Below are 16,714 nucleotides of genomic sequence, written 5' to 3' on the forward strand. Positions count from 1 at the left end.
CTGAGAAAAGAGCTTAAAGAAATTACCTGAGATCTTAAGGCTCTTGCAATTATTTCTCTCTCCTCCCAGTGTATCCTGGTGAAGACTGACAAGTAATTTGATCATGGTGGGGAATTTCTGTGGTAGAAGGAAGAGAAAAGGCAAAATTAGGGCAATGTTTGGGGCTGCCTTATGGCAAAAAAAATAGATAAAATTTTATGGTTTTGACATGCTACTTAATAATTGTAACTGTTTCTGGGGAATGGGGTGAAGAGGTCATCATCCAAAATCTTGACATCAGGCCTGCAGCATTTTAATTAGCTCTTCCCTGTTTAAGCTGGAAATGGCTGCTTTTGGTTCGAGGTGGCTGAGCGCCGCTCTGCGTCCTGGGCTGGCTGCAGGCGGTGCTGGCTGCATCCTCCTTCCCTCTCTGTCTCTGACACCCATTAACGGATTGGCTTTAAAGGTGTCCAAAGGACACTTTTGGCTTTTTTTCAAAATGAGTAATGATGGGAAGAACACCAGCTTCTACAATGGGTGGGTTTTGTTACTGCTGCTTTGGTAATTTCGCCTTGATATGTGGCAGCAGATTCGCCAGGGTAGGACAGTTGTGTTGAAGGTTTAATGTTTCCTGCAAACTGATCATCCGAACGGTTCCTTACGGATTCATTTGCTGTTGCTGAAAATAATTATGTTGAAGTATTTCTGATTTCTTTTATTGTTTATAATGTTCAATGCATTATATGTTAGTTTAGTTGTTCAGGCACTGAATAAAATGATTGCTGATCTAGTTCATCTCTTTCTTTGTATCAACAGGGAGATTTCAGGACTTGGAAGACTTGGTGCATAGTTCAGGTCTCTGACCATCAGCATTTCTGCTTGTTTGTTCATCTCTTTGTACTGTGGAGGGAGAGAAAGACTTCCTAATGCAGTTGACTTTTTGGCATTTGTCCCGTAATTGCCAAAAAACTGCTGCTTCCTCCTACATATCCATCAGATCTTTTTAAAATCAGATGGGTTTTGAAAGCGGCTTTTTGATTTCCTGAGGTCCGCATTTGGTCTTCCTTCCTCCTGCTCCCTCTTTCTTCCTTTGTTCTTGGAGGTTAAAGCTGTGGGTGTTGAGGTCCCGTTAGTCATTTTGGCCACTTCTGAGCTCATCATGTTGAAAAATGCCTGGATTAAACCATTCCTGCATTACAGCAAATTTACATCACTGAAGCTTCGTTAAAGTTAGCTGAGTTACTTCAGAGTGATGTAGCTGAATGGAGAGTCTTGTTTACTTCTGCTGGGACGGAGATGTCCTAAAGGACACGGCAATATCAATTTTCTTATTTAATTGTAATCCCGAAAAATAGCCTTCACTCCGGACAGAGCAAATCCCCTTTTAGAATCAGAAAATTCATATTATAGGTACTGTAGTGGTTTTCTCATGCTGTCTTGTACAAACAGTACCCTGCTTTTTATGTTTGTTTGGGTTTTTTTTAAGGTTTTGAGTGTAAAAGATGGTGCAGGAACGTAACTGAAAGCTCCACGTGTGGGTTAAAGTAGTTTTTGGAGTTCGCCGCTGCCGAAGGAAATGGTTCTCTCCCTCTGGACAGCTGTTGGCTCGAGCACTGCTGCTGTTTCCTTGGGTGAGCGTGGCCGGTGGGACCTGGGCTGTGCGAACACTGGCTCTCCCCAGGCTCCTGCTCCGTACCTGCTTCACGGGGCTGATGATGCCTCCTGGGCATTAGGAGTGCGTGTTCTGTAGGCATCTGACGATGGGTTGAGTGTAACTGTGTGTGGATGAGTGTTTGTCATGCTGAATGGTGGGACCAGGACCGTGGCTGGCATCTCCAGCCTGTACGCTGGTAGGAACAGCCCTTCGGAAACCAATGCGCCGTGTCTGCTAGCTAATATGCAAAGTTGTGCTCTCCTCCTCTGGCACTCCTTTTTAGTGCCAGGACCTGTATTTCCTCTCCTGCACCAGGATGACCTTTCATGTTCAACCTAAAAGTTGGCCATAACCTGCTCGTGGTCTTCTCACATATCACCTTTGAGATTACACCTTTGATATCGCTCCTGTGATCCTGCAGCTGTTGGAGTGTTGGATGGGTATATCTACCTTGAGGTTAATGAACTATGCAGCTTTTTTTTCCCTTACTCAGTATACAAGCTGTACTTTAAAGGCATTATGTTCAGGCAAAATTAGGGAGGCAGAGAAAATTTTAAATGAGAGGTCCACTTCAAACTGATGGGGAAGCCCAGTGAAGGAGTCGTCCCTCGGTGAGTATTTATCATCTGCAAATGTTGATGGTAAAACATGTGCTCGCATGAGGCTAAAATGTGACCTCTCTAGGGCAATGGGAATCTCACATGATATGGCAGGAAAAATTTGTCTAATATGCTTTTTATTTCAAGACTCGCTTTCTGTCTGCTAGCAAAATAGCTTGCCAGGTGCCTTCATGGTATTGGTTTTAATTTGTTCTTGCTTCAAGTGTACAAGTGGGGAATGATAGTTTTGAAATGGTGAAGAAAGCAGGCTGGTTGAGCTGTTAGGCTCAACGTTGCCATGCTAACCATGTTAACAGCTGCTAATGGTTTCTTAAGCTGCCAAAGCAGCCTGAAGATAGATTTAACACCCAACAGACACCTGTTTTTAGCAATTTAACTCTGCAGGCACATGGCACAGTACTGCAGGGGTCCTGTCCATAAAGAACAGATAAAATGTGTCCAACAGGTTGCTTGAGAAGGTGGAAATTGCTGGCTTTCTTGGTGGAGAGTAAGGAGGAAAAGCACAGTAAGAAGGAATGTAACCTGGAAGAGGCGAGCACCGAAGAGATTTTGTGGTATTTCAAGCTCAGCTCTGTTTTACAAAGCCCTTGGTGTCTTTCTCTCAGTCAGAGGACCCTCATGTCCTTGGTTGCAGTGTCCTCCCAAGGTTCAGAGTGCTTTGCAGGTGGGAATAAGGTGCCACTTCTCCCAGATGCTGGGAGGCTCCTGTTCCATCTCTGAACGAGTCCACCTGTAGCAGGACCAAGCTGCAAGATCACCTTCCCTGGAGTTTTAGCCCCAAGGCAGTGTCAGAGTCACCACCAGCTGATCCCAGCACGACCTTAAATTTCCTAAATTAACATTTGTGCTCGTTTCCACTGGTTTTCTCCCTGCCTCTTCTCTTGGTGCGGTTTATGTCCGGTGACCACATGGACCGCAGTGGCCACCAAAGCTGAGCAGAGGGCCATCCCCAGAGTAGTGGGGGGTGCTGGCGGAGGGGGGGGCTGCTGGGAGAGGCAAGCTGGGATAGGGAGCGTGCGTTGCTTGCAACAGCGATGGTCTTCTGGTATATCTTGGTCATGTTGGGGTAGACTTGATCTTCTGACCCAATCTGTCCCATACCAGCTCTTGATGAATGCTGGGAGGGAAACATATATTTCCCTGTGAAAGAGGGCTGGGAGCTGAGGTTCGTCTCTCTAAGGCTTTCAGAGCCACCACTTCAGCTTCCTGAAGCTTTGCTTGGCCATTCATTGCAGTAAAGGGGCTTTGAGAGTTTTCAGTTGCTGAATCACCGTAAGGTTCATGGAGGGAAGGTGCTGCAAACACCGGTGCAGGATTTCTGTGTAGACCTCCCTGCAGAGAAGAGCGGTGTGTTTGCAGAGCTCTGTACAGACCAGCTCCACGCTGAGCAAATGGGATGTTTTTACATGAAGTGGATTTCGGGCTGTTGCAGTCACATAGCAGGAACATCTATAATAACTACTAATTCCTGAACAAACCTTGACTGTTCTGGTTTGGTAGGTGAGGGCCAGTCTCTGCCCTTCTTGTCTTTTGGGTATGTTCTGGTTTTGCTTATTTTCTTTTAAGCCAAAACCTCCTGACTCTATGCACTTGGCTGTGCCATCGTGTATTCTTTTCATCTGATCAGCATGGATTTCCAGAAAGAAAACTCTCCAGAAAACTGTAACTGGCTTTTAGTTATATCATGGACTTCAAAGCAATCGGCACAGAGAAGATAATTGGAAAGAAAATCCCTTCCAGGTTATAATTATTTGTTCCAGGAACCAGAGTTCCTTGGTGATGATACATATTTTCCCTTTTGTTTTCCTAGTGCCATGGGAACCTGGCAGTAGATGGTCTCTGCTGGTATGTGCAGCGTATACCTGAACCTCCGCACCGGGGAACGGAGGAATCATGATACTGGATTCAAACCAGTGATCCATCAAGACTTGCTTCCAGTAGTACCAGAGCCAGCTGCTTCAAAGGAAAACAGAGCTCCGCAGTAGGCAGGTTATCGGTTTCGCAGGGAAAGCTTCCCTCCGACAACTCCCATCAGCCAGGGATTGTTCTCTGCCTTCAGGCTTTTTTGTTTCAAGCCTTTAAAGCTGCTTTCTTTTCTTCCGCTGAGATTGATTGAGTGGGAACATGCTGCTGTGCCCTAATGCAACGTGTAGCACCAATGCTAAATGAATCGTATCGCCTGGTCATGGTGGCATCACTTGTCCTTGGCCGCTCCTTTCATTCTGCGTCTGTTCCCGGCTCTGTTCGACATCTCATTTCACAGTCAGTCTGTTCTGTCGCTTCCCATTTCATTTACGAAGTTCTCTGTGTCGCACGTGGTTTGTGGACTGTTGCAGGATGCCCAGCTTTTTTTCTCCCCCCATCTTTGTGGCCAGCCTAAATCCTGCTGATCTTTGTCTAAATTTATTGATGGCCATCATTGACCCTGCTCCTAGTAATCTGTTAGGGGGAAATGGGGTGGATTCCCCACTGTGAGAGGTGAGGCCAGAGGAGCTGTTAAACCTGCTGTTGGGTTGCCCTGGGGCCCAGCACCAACCTCAGCCGTGCCTGCAGGAGGATGGTGGGGAACACTGGGAAACCACTGTTACCTCCTGGCTGTGAACCACTCCTGGTGCTCGTTGCCCTCAGCTCACCAAGAGTTGTGGCACAGGTTCTTGTGGCTGTTGGCCATGTGAAGATTTTGAGGGATGGCTTGAGATGTTGAGAAGTCCAGTGAGTAAGCAGAAGCTGCTGTGGTTACGCATCTCCAGAGACAACAGACCCCTCACTGACAAGCAGCAATGCTTGCGTGTTCTCCTTGCCTTGATGGCCATGCTTGAGAGGTGCTGGCACCCGCGAGTTCTTACGAACACAGATGAAATTATTTTCGTTACTTTAAGACAGAGTAATTAAATACAGTATATACGGATCCCTCAAAATGACAGCCGCCCACAGAGCTAAAAACAGGAAATCCATTAACTTCATTATTTAAAAAATAAAATAAAAATCCTCCCAACTGATTCCTCTGTCACTTAAAGTTCTGCATGGAAGGAGGGCTAATTTAACGCTGCATTAACTCACTGTTATCACCCTCCTGTTACCTAAGTAGTTTCTAATGACTACCCTGGAGAGCACTTGGAAGCTTTTAAAAGTTTTTATGCTAAATTTTTTTTTTGTGTGGTTTATACTTTAAGAACAAAAGTTATTGATAACATTTTTCCAAATCTTCTAACAACATCAAGAACTATTCCGTTGGCTGCAAAAGTGTGAAGTATCACCAATCTCTTATCTCTTTGGCAGATGAGAAATCTGAAACATTTAATAGAGGTGGTGGTTTGGGAAAATGGATATGGCAGAGTTTAACTGCGGGAAGCTAGTTCAGATCTTGGGCGTGTTGGTGTTCGTGGCAGCAGCGTGTCCTGAGGGAGGGAGGGTTGGGGTTATCTACTCTTGCCCAGAACAAGGTGCCAAAGGGGACTCTGTCCTTCAGCCCTCTGAGCTTTGGCTTTCATAGCTCTGAAAAGACTCGAGATCCCGTGGGGCAGGCGGCTTGCAAGACATCTTTCTGTGTTCTGGGATCTGTAAGTGAAAGGCACCACCGAATTGAGAAGCAATAAATCATTGTCTTTCCTCATTTTCTTTTCCTCAGAGCTGTGGTGGACCGATTTCTTCCTTTTTTAAGCATCTCTCCTTCTTTCTCTGCCCTAGTTCAGATGTGCTTCTGAGGTCAGCATCTGTTGTGCTTGGGTTTTTTGGGGGTGACTTCAGAATGAAGCATTCTTGTTGCTCTGCAGTATTTTCAAGTCTTAAAGTTGAAACTTTCTGCTTTATAGCCGTTGAAAAGAGAGCTTTGCTGTGCTCCTATGGTGTGTGCCATGCTAATGCCTGGGCTTAAATTTCCCCCTGATTGAAGACCTAAATTATTTCAAAGTTAAGTCTTGCATGTGTGCTCTGCCTGCTGATGGGGGAGATTCAGAACTGCTCTCTGACATTATTAACAGGGTTTTCATGTTTACAGACTGACTATGTGACTGCGGAGAGACCTGGTCTTTCCATCAGGAATCACCAGGAATCCTGTCCATCAGGAGCCCTGGGAAACTTTTAAAACTTGACAAAAACTTGTGCTCTTTGTGCCTCTACTTTTTACTGATATTTGGAAAGCCAGAGAGCGAGGGGAGTGAATCTGTCCCCCTGATAGGTTTGTTGTCCTTCTGGAAAAGGAAAAATGACTGGAAAAAAGGCAAAAAGGGTCAATGTTGCAGGGGAAGGACAGCTGCTGGTGATGCCTTGTGGTGGGTCCAGTGCTTCTGGGGTGCAGAGCACGAGCAATCACGGTGTGAACTTCTGCACAGTGAGATAAAGCCATTCACTGAACATCCTTTGCTTTCCAAGGGTTTCCTTCTTCTGTAGTCTAAGCCATTTGCATCTAGCTGTTGCTCTCCTTAAGCCTGAAATGGTGCAGCAGCGGATGGATCCCGCTCACTTGGGTTTTTAGTGTCATCTTCAGCACCATGATGCTCTTCCCTGCCTCAGGGCTGGCCGGTGAGCTCGCTTCCCTGGCGCTTGTCTTCAACGGAGAGGAAAAACCAGCATGTTTCAACAGGTCGTAGCTGAGACATATGAAACTCTTGCGTGAAAGCCAAACCCCGTTGAAACTGGTGATAATTTTGCCATGGGTTTTAGTGTGGCCAGTATTTCACGCTGGAGATAAAAAAGGTATTTGTAGTTCGCTGGCGGGCGCAGTATTTTAACTTACTAGAAGACATGTTAGCAAGACACTTCAAAACAATGCAGCTCTTTTTAGGATAGTTAGGAGCTTTGCTTTCCTTTGGGGAAGTTGTTGCTATGAATGATGAAAGTTGGAAAGATTTACAGAGTATTTTGTTTTTAAAAAAAAATTTAAAAAGTGAGGAAAAAGCAGAAACCTCTATTTTTCATGGGCAGGTTGAGGGTTTTTTTTGTTTGGTTTTGGGGGATTTTTTTTGAGATTTATCTTTCATAGCTGGAAAAAAGGGCTAGGTTTGACCTGACTGTTCTCCTTTAAGGCAGTATGTTCTTATTAAAAAAAGTACTGATATATCAGTACAGTTCTGAGCATTTTCTAATTTGATCTGCGTTTCTGCAAGTGGGAGATGACTACGGATGGCAGTGTGAAGGAAGAGACCCTGACGGGGAAGGTGATAGGGATGAGCGGCGGGTGCAGAAGCGAAGAGCAGCCCAGTGCCCATGGGAGCACACTGGCAGGTAAACACCTAATTACTCAGCGTATCGCTCGCTGCTGGACGCGGGTCCATTTGCATCGGTTGATGCACGTGGTAGTTGTGATGAGTATCTGCAGACTAAAGTCCTTGGTCAGAATATCCTGTAGTCATCAGCGTAACCCATACTATTTTCAACAGGTGTTTTAACGCTATAGCTGAAATGATATCATACTAAATTTCAGGGAGGTAGGGAGGAGAGGCTCAGGAGCAGTTAATCTAATTCCAGTATAAGTCAGTCCGTATTGGGTATCTCCCTTGCTTTGGCTGCCGGGGAGCCTGACACACAATATTCATAGGGAGACAGCTGCACTGTCCGCTCCCCAGCTCCTCTGTGTGCTGGCTGCAGAGAGCAAGCTATAAAACGCGTGTACGTTGTAGAAGCATTTGTCTGTGCCATGCAAACGTGCTCTCTATAAATTTTATGTCTGAATATGTATATACAAAGAGAGATGGTTTGCTGTTTCAACTTATCCCGTATTTTAGGAAGGGGTATTAATAAAAATAAATTCTCTGAGCTATTTCTACCATAGCTAGGTATGGGGTTTGTTTTCGACCAGATGATTTTTTTTCTCAGAAGGTTAGATTAATTGAAAATAAGAAACTTCATTATCTTTGGACCTGACTGGTTTGTATTTAGTTCTGAAGGCTTTCTGCCCTTCTCTGTCTCATTGCTTTCTCCGTGACTGTCCATGCAAACAGAAGACTGGTTTGGGATGCGGGAAGGCTGGAGGTGCAGCGTGCAAGGCTGGGTAGGAGAGAGGGTTGTACTGGCTTTCCTCTCTAGCCACGGACAAGCTGCGATAACTTGGCTGTTTTTTTCATCAGGTATTTGATGGTAAATAATAAAGATGAAAATTGGAAACCTTAATGATATAATGCTATATAATCTATATTCCATTAGAAATAATACTTTCTGTAGGGAGCCATAATGGGGCTGCTTTGGACTTTTCTGGAGACCGTTCATACCAAAATGACTCCTTTTTTTTTTTTTTTTTTTTTTTACATGTTATGCACCAGTAATGTTTTCTACAGCGCATGTAGGCAGATGTTCCTGCCAACATGTACGGTCTCTGCCGAAGGACGCGGTGAGACCGCACGGTGCCAGCTTTCGCAGTTCTTCTTTCAAGCAGCAAATGGCTTTTGACTCTAGAGATCACTTGAAGTTGAGCTGAATTTCCTAGCTGAAAAGTTAAACTATTGGAGGGTTTATATAATTTTAAAGAAGAAAAACATTTGAAAACCCTAAAAGGGATATGCGAAAGCTCTTTTTGGTTTTGTTTTTGCTTCCTCCCCTTCCCTGTGTTCCCTGCCCTGCGGCACATCCTCCCCGCTTCTCCTCCTCCCCTGCCCCAGCAGAGACCTCTAGAAAATGCCAAACTATGGATTTTGCCGCATCAAGTTTGGAGCACGTAACAAACATTTGAAACGCATGTGGGGCAAGTGCAGCCACCATTGGCAGTTTATTTTATTTCAAATTTTTTTTTTTTTTTAAAAACAACAACAACAAAAAAAAAACCACCACCCCGTGGCTCCCTCTCCGGCTGCGCGGGAGATAACAATGGGGCGCTTTGTGCTGCTCTGCAGCTGCTGAAATTTGACTAGATCCAACTGAAGAAAACAGGAGCAGGTGGGTCAACAACGTGACCCTTTCGTTCCCAGCAGTATCAGTGTGCGCCAGGGCCGGAGGGACCGGGGCGGAGGTGAGCCCCGACATTTAGCCCGGGTAATAAGGATGTGTTGGTTGGCGCTTTGAGGATGGGAGCTGCCTTTCTGAGATAGCCCCGGTGCCTCTAAATATCGTGGCGTTTGCTGCCATTTATAAAATGGGTTTCACTCCAAAAATGCTAGGATTGGGAAATGTCACTGTACGTGATAAACTGGCATTGCTACAGGCAAGAGATCTTTGCTGCGTTACCTGTGCTTTGATTCTCACGTTGCCGCTAGTTTCTCTGTTTGTGCGATGCTCTGTGGCTGCCACACAGATAGATGTTCCTAAAGCTCCCGATGCCCAGCACTTGCCCTCCCCTCCCACAGCCCCAAAATGGGGGATCATTTAATTGTCCCTCTAGGTCCCCCAGGTCACAGAGATGACTTCCTTCGTGTCCGTGTTTTTGCTGTGCTAGAACTGTCCTAAAAAATGTCGAGGGTGGGAATTTCTGCAGCTTGGAGGAGGGTTCGGTACGTGATTCCCAGTATGTTTGGTGGAGATGGAGGATGTGTTTGTGTCGGGCTTTTTTGCCTGGCCCTGCTGCATCAGCAAATACATCCCACCAACACTGCCCACTTGATAGCAGGAAAAGGAGGATGGTGATAGGGAGAAAAATACTGTTACTGCTTAGCTGAACGGGTCAGCTAAGTACCAGTTGTTCCTAAGGTTTTCCCTGCCAAGGTGCGATGACTTGGTTGACTCCTTGTAGGTGTCACAGTGTGTTTGGGCTTTGTGAGCCTCAGAAGTGCTGTTAAAAGGTGGCAAAGCTCAAACTTCAGCAGTGTTCAGCAGACACATGGTTACAGCCTCGAGCCTGTCTAAGATTGCAAGGGATTTTGAGTCTGAGGCTTTTAAGGGGTAGACACGAACAACTGTTTGCAAGTCAGCAGTTAAACGCAAGGTTTCTGTTGATGGATCTTGTAATCTTGCTTTCTAATATCAACTTACAATAAAGCGAATACGATATGGAGCAGAGCTCCCCCCTTTTATGCTGTACTGTAGATACAGTTGTGATGATCAGCAACGTGTTCGTGTCCTTTAAAGTCTCCTGATTTAGCTGTAATTTTTAGTAGAAAACATGACACACGTATCGGATAATCCTACCATCACAAGCGCTTGCATTGCTTATGGGTAGGATCAAGCATCAAGGCTTAATTGTTGGCACATGATGAAGCCTGTAAGAGGACTAACAAGTTAGTCAGGATGAGATCCGTGCTAAATGGGGAAGGGAGAAGCAGTGACAGCTTTGGCAGTGGGTCGGGAGCGGGAGGGCTGCCGCAGGGAAGGGTCCAGGGCGAGGAGCTGCCTGGGCTGGAAGGAAGGTGGATGGAGGCTGGAGAAGGAGCTTCTGCCGCTAAGGGCAGGGTATGTGACGGTTTGGGTGATGTGTGCTAGTACGGAAAATTGATCTGCATGACCACGTTACCAGCTGTGGAGACTCAGTCCATCAGGAAGAGGGTTGTTAATAAATCAGAGGCTCTCCATGCATATCTGCATCTTAAACTTGGTTTTTAGCAGGAACTTGCTGCGATCTGCTATGAAGGTCAGTAGCAGAGCGAAGTACAGCGCAGCAAATTTGCCCGTTGCCGTCGACGGGTGCAGAGCAGACGGAGCTGGACGGGATTTAGCAGCGTGCCGAGAAGGTTTAGACGGAGACTTCTGAAACGGTGCTGTGACCGTAGTTTGTCCTTGGCTGCACTTGCAGTTAAACCCTGTTTGGTGCCGGCTTAGCTGCACCCGCTGCCAGCCCCCGTTGTCAGCAGTGGGTAATTTAAGAGGTTTCTCCCAACAGCTGGCAGTACTGTTTACTCCGGTCCTCCCCTCCCGCCGCGGCGCTGAGCTGTCCCCCTTGCTGGCACGGTTCGCATCGGATTATGCTCTTGGACTCGCAGCCGGGTGGTGGTGGTGCCAGGATTCAAACTTGTCGCTTTGGAACAAGAAGCACAGGTGCAGGCTGAACTCATGATCCTCGGAGGCCAGCGCATACCAGGAAGGCTTCGGCATCGCTTCGGACACACGCGCGCTCATGCACGCGTCCCCGTGTGCTGGATGCGTGCTCGTATAATCCGTTTAACGCACAAGAAATGTGTCACGCAGGATGGCGCGGTCCTTTCGTGCCCCTTCCCTCCGTGCATGCAAACGCCTCCCTAGGAGTTTGGTTTAAAAATAAAATTAAAGAAAAAAGGTCACTGCGTGCTGCCTGGTGAGAGGCAACGCTGCTCTCGAAGGGAGATGCATACGTAGGGATCTAAAGGCCGTTTGGAGCTGTAGAGGCGTACGCCTTCCTGCTCAGCCATCCAGCGTGCATCCTATACGTCTGCAGGGGAACACAGTGATTAACATATGAAAACGCTGATAACAGTGGGATTCTTGTGCAGGCAGAAATGAAGGAGATATACTACCATTTTGGTGCCAGTTAGACCCATAACTGCTATTTGTGGCTGGGTTTAGTAACAATTAACCTTTCACATTTTGTATTAGCCATTGCTTTCCTGGTGCAGCTGCTTTTATAACAATATACTTCGCTTCTCTCAGAAGCGCTAATTTTGGCACTTGGGGTGTCTGTTCTAGAAACCACAGGATGTATGGAGGGAGAATGGGGATTCTTTAATAGCTGTTTGACATATAATAATCTTTTTGAGAAAAAACCCTGCATTTTGATTTAAGGGACCTTGTGCATATTAAGACAAGAAAAGGAGATTGCATGACTGCTACTGAAAATATCTTAAAGCAAATTTATTATAGTTTTGCTTGTGTGACAACATCAAATCACAAGTTTGAAAAATCTCAACCTGGTTTGCAATCAGGTGTCTCAGGCTGGAGCTGGAAGGAATTAATGCCTTTGGCAGGCGTTTCCCTGCCTGTTTGGGGTGGGCGAAGGGAGGTGTTATGGACCAAACTTTTGTCACTGCCATTTAAGAACTAGTAAAGTGCCTGGGGGACTCCTGGGAAGGAACATGGCTACAAGTGACCCATGGGCACTGTGTGGTTTAATTTAAGTAGACACGTAGATGGGAAAACCAGCATCTTAAACAGCTCCAACGAGGTTGCTGAGTTTTCAAGAATTGTCCCTGCTAGTGTGCCATTTAGTGTCTTGGGGGTTTTTTTACTTTTTTTTTTTTTTTAATGACTTCAGAGTGCAATTGTATCGCACAGAAATACTTGAAAATAAGAGTGTGTAATTGGAGGTAGGACAAAGTTGGAATAACTTAATTTTGGCATCAGTACATTGTTACTTAAAGAAGTAATAGAGGTTGGACTTCACCTGTCAAAACAGAACTGCTGTGTTCTGGCTCTTCCAGAATAATCATTTCAATATTTATACTCTGTGCTGTGCTGGAAAAAGAAAATGCAAAATGCAGATTTGCATGAAGTAGGTTATCATCTGCCTTCTCCAAAGCGTCCGATATTGCAGGTAACAGGTTCCCTGTGTGGTTACAAGGCTGTGCTCTGATCTCAGCTCTACTGGTATTCTGTCTAGAGTGATTTTGCCAAAGCCAGCAATGTGTAAAACTGGCTTGATGGATGATTTGGACTTTTTTCATTATGATTTTTCTTTACGATTAAAAATTCAAAGCTTCTGGTTGCACGTTAATGTTGATGATGAATAAGACTTAATGTGATTTTAATCATTGTCTTTTGAAGATGAAGACTGCCCCATTTTGGCACGAATCCAGTAAAGTCAGTGGGACTGGTGCCAGTCGCTCGGTCAGTCCATGGTCCGCAGGAATCAGTAGTGGCACTGATCAGTTGTGTGCCTGAGTCACCTTGCCAGTTCCCTGGGCACTTAAATCACATTTTCCTTTGCTTCACAGAAGTTCTTACTTTTTCTCTTGCTTCATGCTGAGTAAAATAACCATGTAAACAACAAAAGTCTCAGTGTGTGCACTTGGAGAAGAACAACACAGCCCAATGCACCAAATGTAGATGCTCGTCATTCACACTGTACCTTAAAGCATCTGAATTCCCAGTGTGTGTGATGTGTGTATTAGGACAGAGGTGGTACCTAAGTTCCCCCAAGTTAAACTTAAAAAGCATTACAGGTTTCTTTTATTTCTTGGGTGTTCAAAATTTCAGAAAGGATAACTTATAGGACTAGTACAATAACTATTTTCTTTTTCATTTCTCACGTGTTGGCACTACAGGATGGGAATCACAGCTCCTGGAAACGGGATTCCTGGGGATATTCCTCTGCCCGCTCTGGACCCTCTCCCGTCTGCCCCGGCATACTCCTCCTTCCAGCATTGTCATCTGGGGCTTCCGCTGGCTGATTTTCAGGATCATGCTTGGAGCGGTAAGTGGGACTTCACGTTTTTGTGCGTTTTGAGGTGACAGCAAAAGGAGTGTCTCATCCTAGCAGAAAACTTCCCCCTGGTCCAACACATTGGAGTCCTCTGGTGTAGGAATTTTTCTGGTTGCAAGGAAGAAGCATGTAGCAGGAAATGCTTCATGCTCTGGTTCACAGAATCTTTCAACTTACTATTAGTGTTTATTTTAAGGAGGGCAAACATAGGAGTAAGAATATCTGTGTTGATATGTTGGTGCTGCTCTTGTGATTGGCTCTTGAAAAGGAATAAAAGTGAAGTTTGAGACTTGGGCATTGTGGCTTAACGATAAGATGGGAATCCAGTGGGTAATTCCCAGGAACCAGGAGCTTTACCCTGAGTTATTTTTTCTTTGTGTGTGCTTTACTGAAATGTCATTCTCTGCTCCATGTTTTTAGAGAGAACAATTGCTGCATTACTGTCCCGGTGCCAGTGGAAATTCCCAAGTAGCTTGTAAAAGAATCCATCAGGAACTGACACATCCTTGTTAAAATAAAGGCGTGGCAGGGGTGTTACCCTGTCATCTGGATCCGCATTTTGGACATTTCAAAATATCCCAAAACTTTAAGCTAAGGATCATCACTATAGGAAGAGATTGCAGGCAGGAGGGACATTCCTGTATCCATTTCCTCTAAAATCCTTTTCTCACCCCAGCTCTTAATGTGCTTGAATCCGTAGTTGACCCCAATAAGCTTTAATTATCCTTCTGCTCTTAAAAAATACAATAAAGACAAACTTTTTTTGTGCTAACCTTAGTGTTACGTGTTTTCAAGACAACTTGGTTAGTGGCAAACGTGTTATTGCAGTATATATTCTTGGAAAATGCATGCTGTACGCTTGTTGCCTCGAAGGACGGTTTCCCAACCCATGACAATTCAGCAAATTCAGCTTGAAAGAGCAGAAAGTTTTGCTTTTTCGTGTGCCTTGTGGAACTGGTATTTCAAAACCCACTCTTTGATGTTGCATTCGTTTCTTTGCCATAGCTATTGTGTAGCATTGCCAGATTTTGCTCAGCTTCCTAAAACTGCAATTCTTGTTCATTATTAATTCCTGCAATTCTTGCTCATTATTAATTAAATAAATCTGGTCCTGCTGCAGGGCGATGCAGATGGATAAAATGACTCCTGAAGGTCCACTCCAGCACAGCTTTCTATGCAGATATACGATATCTGCATGTGTAGATAATCCCATAGATTTTAATGCAACTGCTGGTTGAAAATATTCAGTGAGGGTTTATGGAACAAGTCATCTTTGTAATGCTTTTAAAATGCAATGAGGCTTTCGGTTGGAGTTAGGTGAATGGTATGGTTTCTAGCATCCTGCCACCACTGCTCCTGCCATACGCTGGGATGGAGGCTACTGGATGCATCTGTAATTGCAACTTTGCTTTAAATGATAGAAATCCAGTCTTTTAGGAAGCCTAACTTGTAGAGAGAGGGTCTTGTTTGACAGTCCCCAGGATGAGAGCGGCACATGGAGCTAATGGGAAGATCTTCGTGCTGGGCTGAACACACAATGTCAGGACACTCATGGCAAACAAGCTGTTGTGATTAGGTAGGTAAGTGCAGAATTACTTAGACTCTTGCAGTCTGTTTCCTGGAGTCTTTTCCTGGGACAGATGGGAAGTTGCTATTAGAAAAAAAGCTGGAACGGGTCTTAGCAAAACTGCTGATAGGAAAGGAATCGAAGTGGGAGCATCTGCGGAGCTTGGTGCTGTTTATGGGAAAACAATGTCGGAAGGGAAGTGTGGTAGCCAAGTGAAGTGCAGTGTATGGTTTTGGGGGAGAATAAGGGAAGATAATCCTTGAAAATGGCCTGCCTTAAACCAACAGACAGTTTGTAAATCTGTGCGTGGGCTCTGCTGCAGCATCAAGAGTCCGTAGCCTGGAGAAGCAGTCGGGGTGCTTCAGGGCTGGCACCACTGCAGGCTCCTGGGGCACAGAGGCACTGTCTTCATGGCATCAGGGACGGGTCTGCGACGGTACTTACTGCTCAGTGACACTTCTGCACGAGGCGGCCGGTTGACTTGCTGCTGTCTTCTGCAGAGCTCCTTGGGGACGGTAATTTGCAGTCCACATGAACATCAGAGATGATGAGATGTGGGTCTCCGTGCAGTTGATCCAACAGGTATTAAGGGCATGTTACTGGACTAGTGAGAATGGTTCTGGTTTTTGGATGAGAAAGTAAGGGTGGGTTTGGTATTAAATTTTTGTGAGAAAGTGTCTGTTGTTCTTGATGCTTTCCCGTTTCTCATTTGGACGTCATGTTGACTTGGTTAAAACAGAGATCTTTCAAAGTTGGCTGGAGAAGGTCCCCGTCACATCTACCCTTGAGCTGGCTGGAGCCACGTGTCCCCGAGCCGTGGGATGGCTGCGGGAGGTCACAGTCCCAAGGGCAGCTGCTCTCCGCCTGAGGAAGGATTTCTGCAAATTTAATGCAGTGCTTAAAACTTAACACACCAGCCACTATTGAGGCATGGTTTTCACACTAGTTTTCAAGTATTTTAAGCAACTGTTTAGGGAACCCAGTTGAAGGCTGCTAACCTGCCAGGAATATCCATCCACATTTTATTACAAATTAAATTTCCTGTCCTCTCCTTTAAGCACAGAATGATAAGCACTTTAGTAGCTGGCCTGTGTGGTTTCTTCATTATATTTTTTGAGGGCAGCAAAGGTCTAAGTTGTTAAAGATTAGTGAGTGCAGTAACACAGCGCTGGCTGGCCTTTAACGACAGTCACGGGGACCTGTGTGGGTGACCCGAGGGGTCCCAGCCTCTGCAGGACCCCTGTGCAGTGATTCGAGAGGAGCTGAGAGTGTTCCCTGTCTTGCCGGATTAGATCCCATGAGGTGACCTGTTAATCCTCCGACCTGGTGAAGTCCAAGATGCAAGTTACCTTAAATGCAAGTTAGACTTTGCTTTGACTGCAGTGCTTGGGGGGGGCATGGTTGTGGGTGGGAGGTTCTGGGTTTTTTGGGGTGGGTTTTTTTGCTTGTTTGGTTTTTTTGCCAGGAACCTCATTGTGAATGTATTATTTGGGACATATATCACCTATGATATTTTCACCAAATGTCAGTATAGCCCCTTTGCCCTCATTGGATGGAGGCTGATTCCTGTGGTCTTGATGCTTCTCAGCTTCTGAAATGCTGCTTCTCAGTTGTGATGCTGATTATAGAAAGAATCGACAGTC

General features: G+C 45.5%; 1 protein-coding gene across 2 annotated transcripts in view; it reads left to right on the forward strand.

Annotated features, from left to right (window-relative positions):
• The window catches only part of LMF1 (lipase maturation factor 1), a 204,607-nt gene that overhangs the window by 47,288 nt on the left and 140,605 nt on the right, over positions 1-16,714 (forward strand). For both annotated transcript variants that reach the window (XM_069810464.1, XM_069810463.1), the window contains one exon: positions 13,347-13,495. In XM_069810464.1, coding sequence (XP_069666565.1) covers positions 13,347-13,495 — 149 coding nt within the window. The remainder of the gene's footprint in view (positions 1-13,346; positions 13,496-16,714) is intronic.

Source organism: Haliaeetus albicilla, chromosome 22, assembly GCF_947461875.1.
Source record: "Haliaeetus albicilla chromosome 22, bHalAlb1.1, whole genome shotgun sequence".
In the NCBI taxonomy this organism is placed as follows: domain Eukaryota; kingdom Metazoa; phylum Chordata; class Aves; order Accipitriformes; family Accipitridae; genus Haliaeetus; species Haliaeetus albicilla.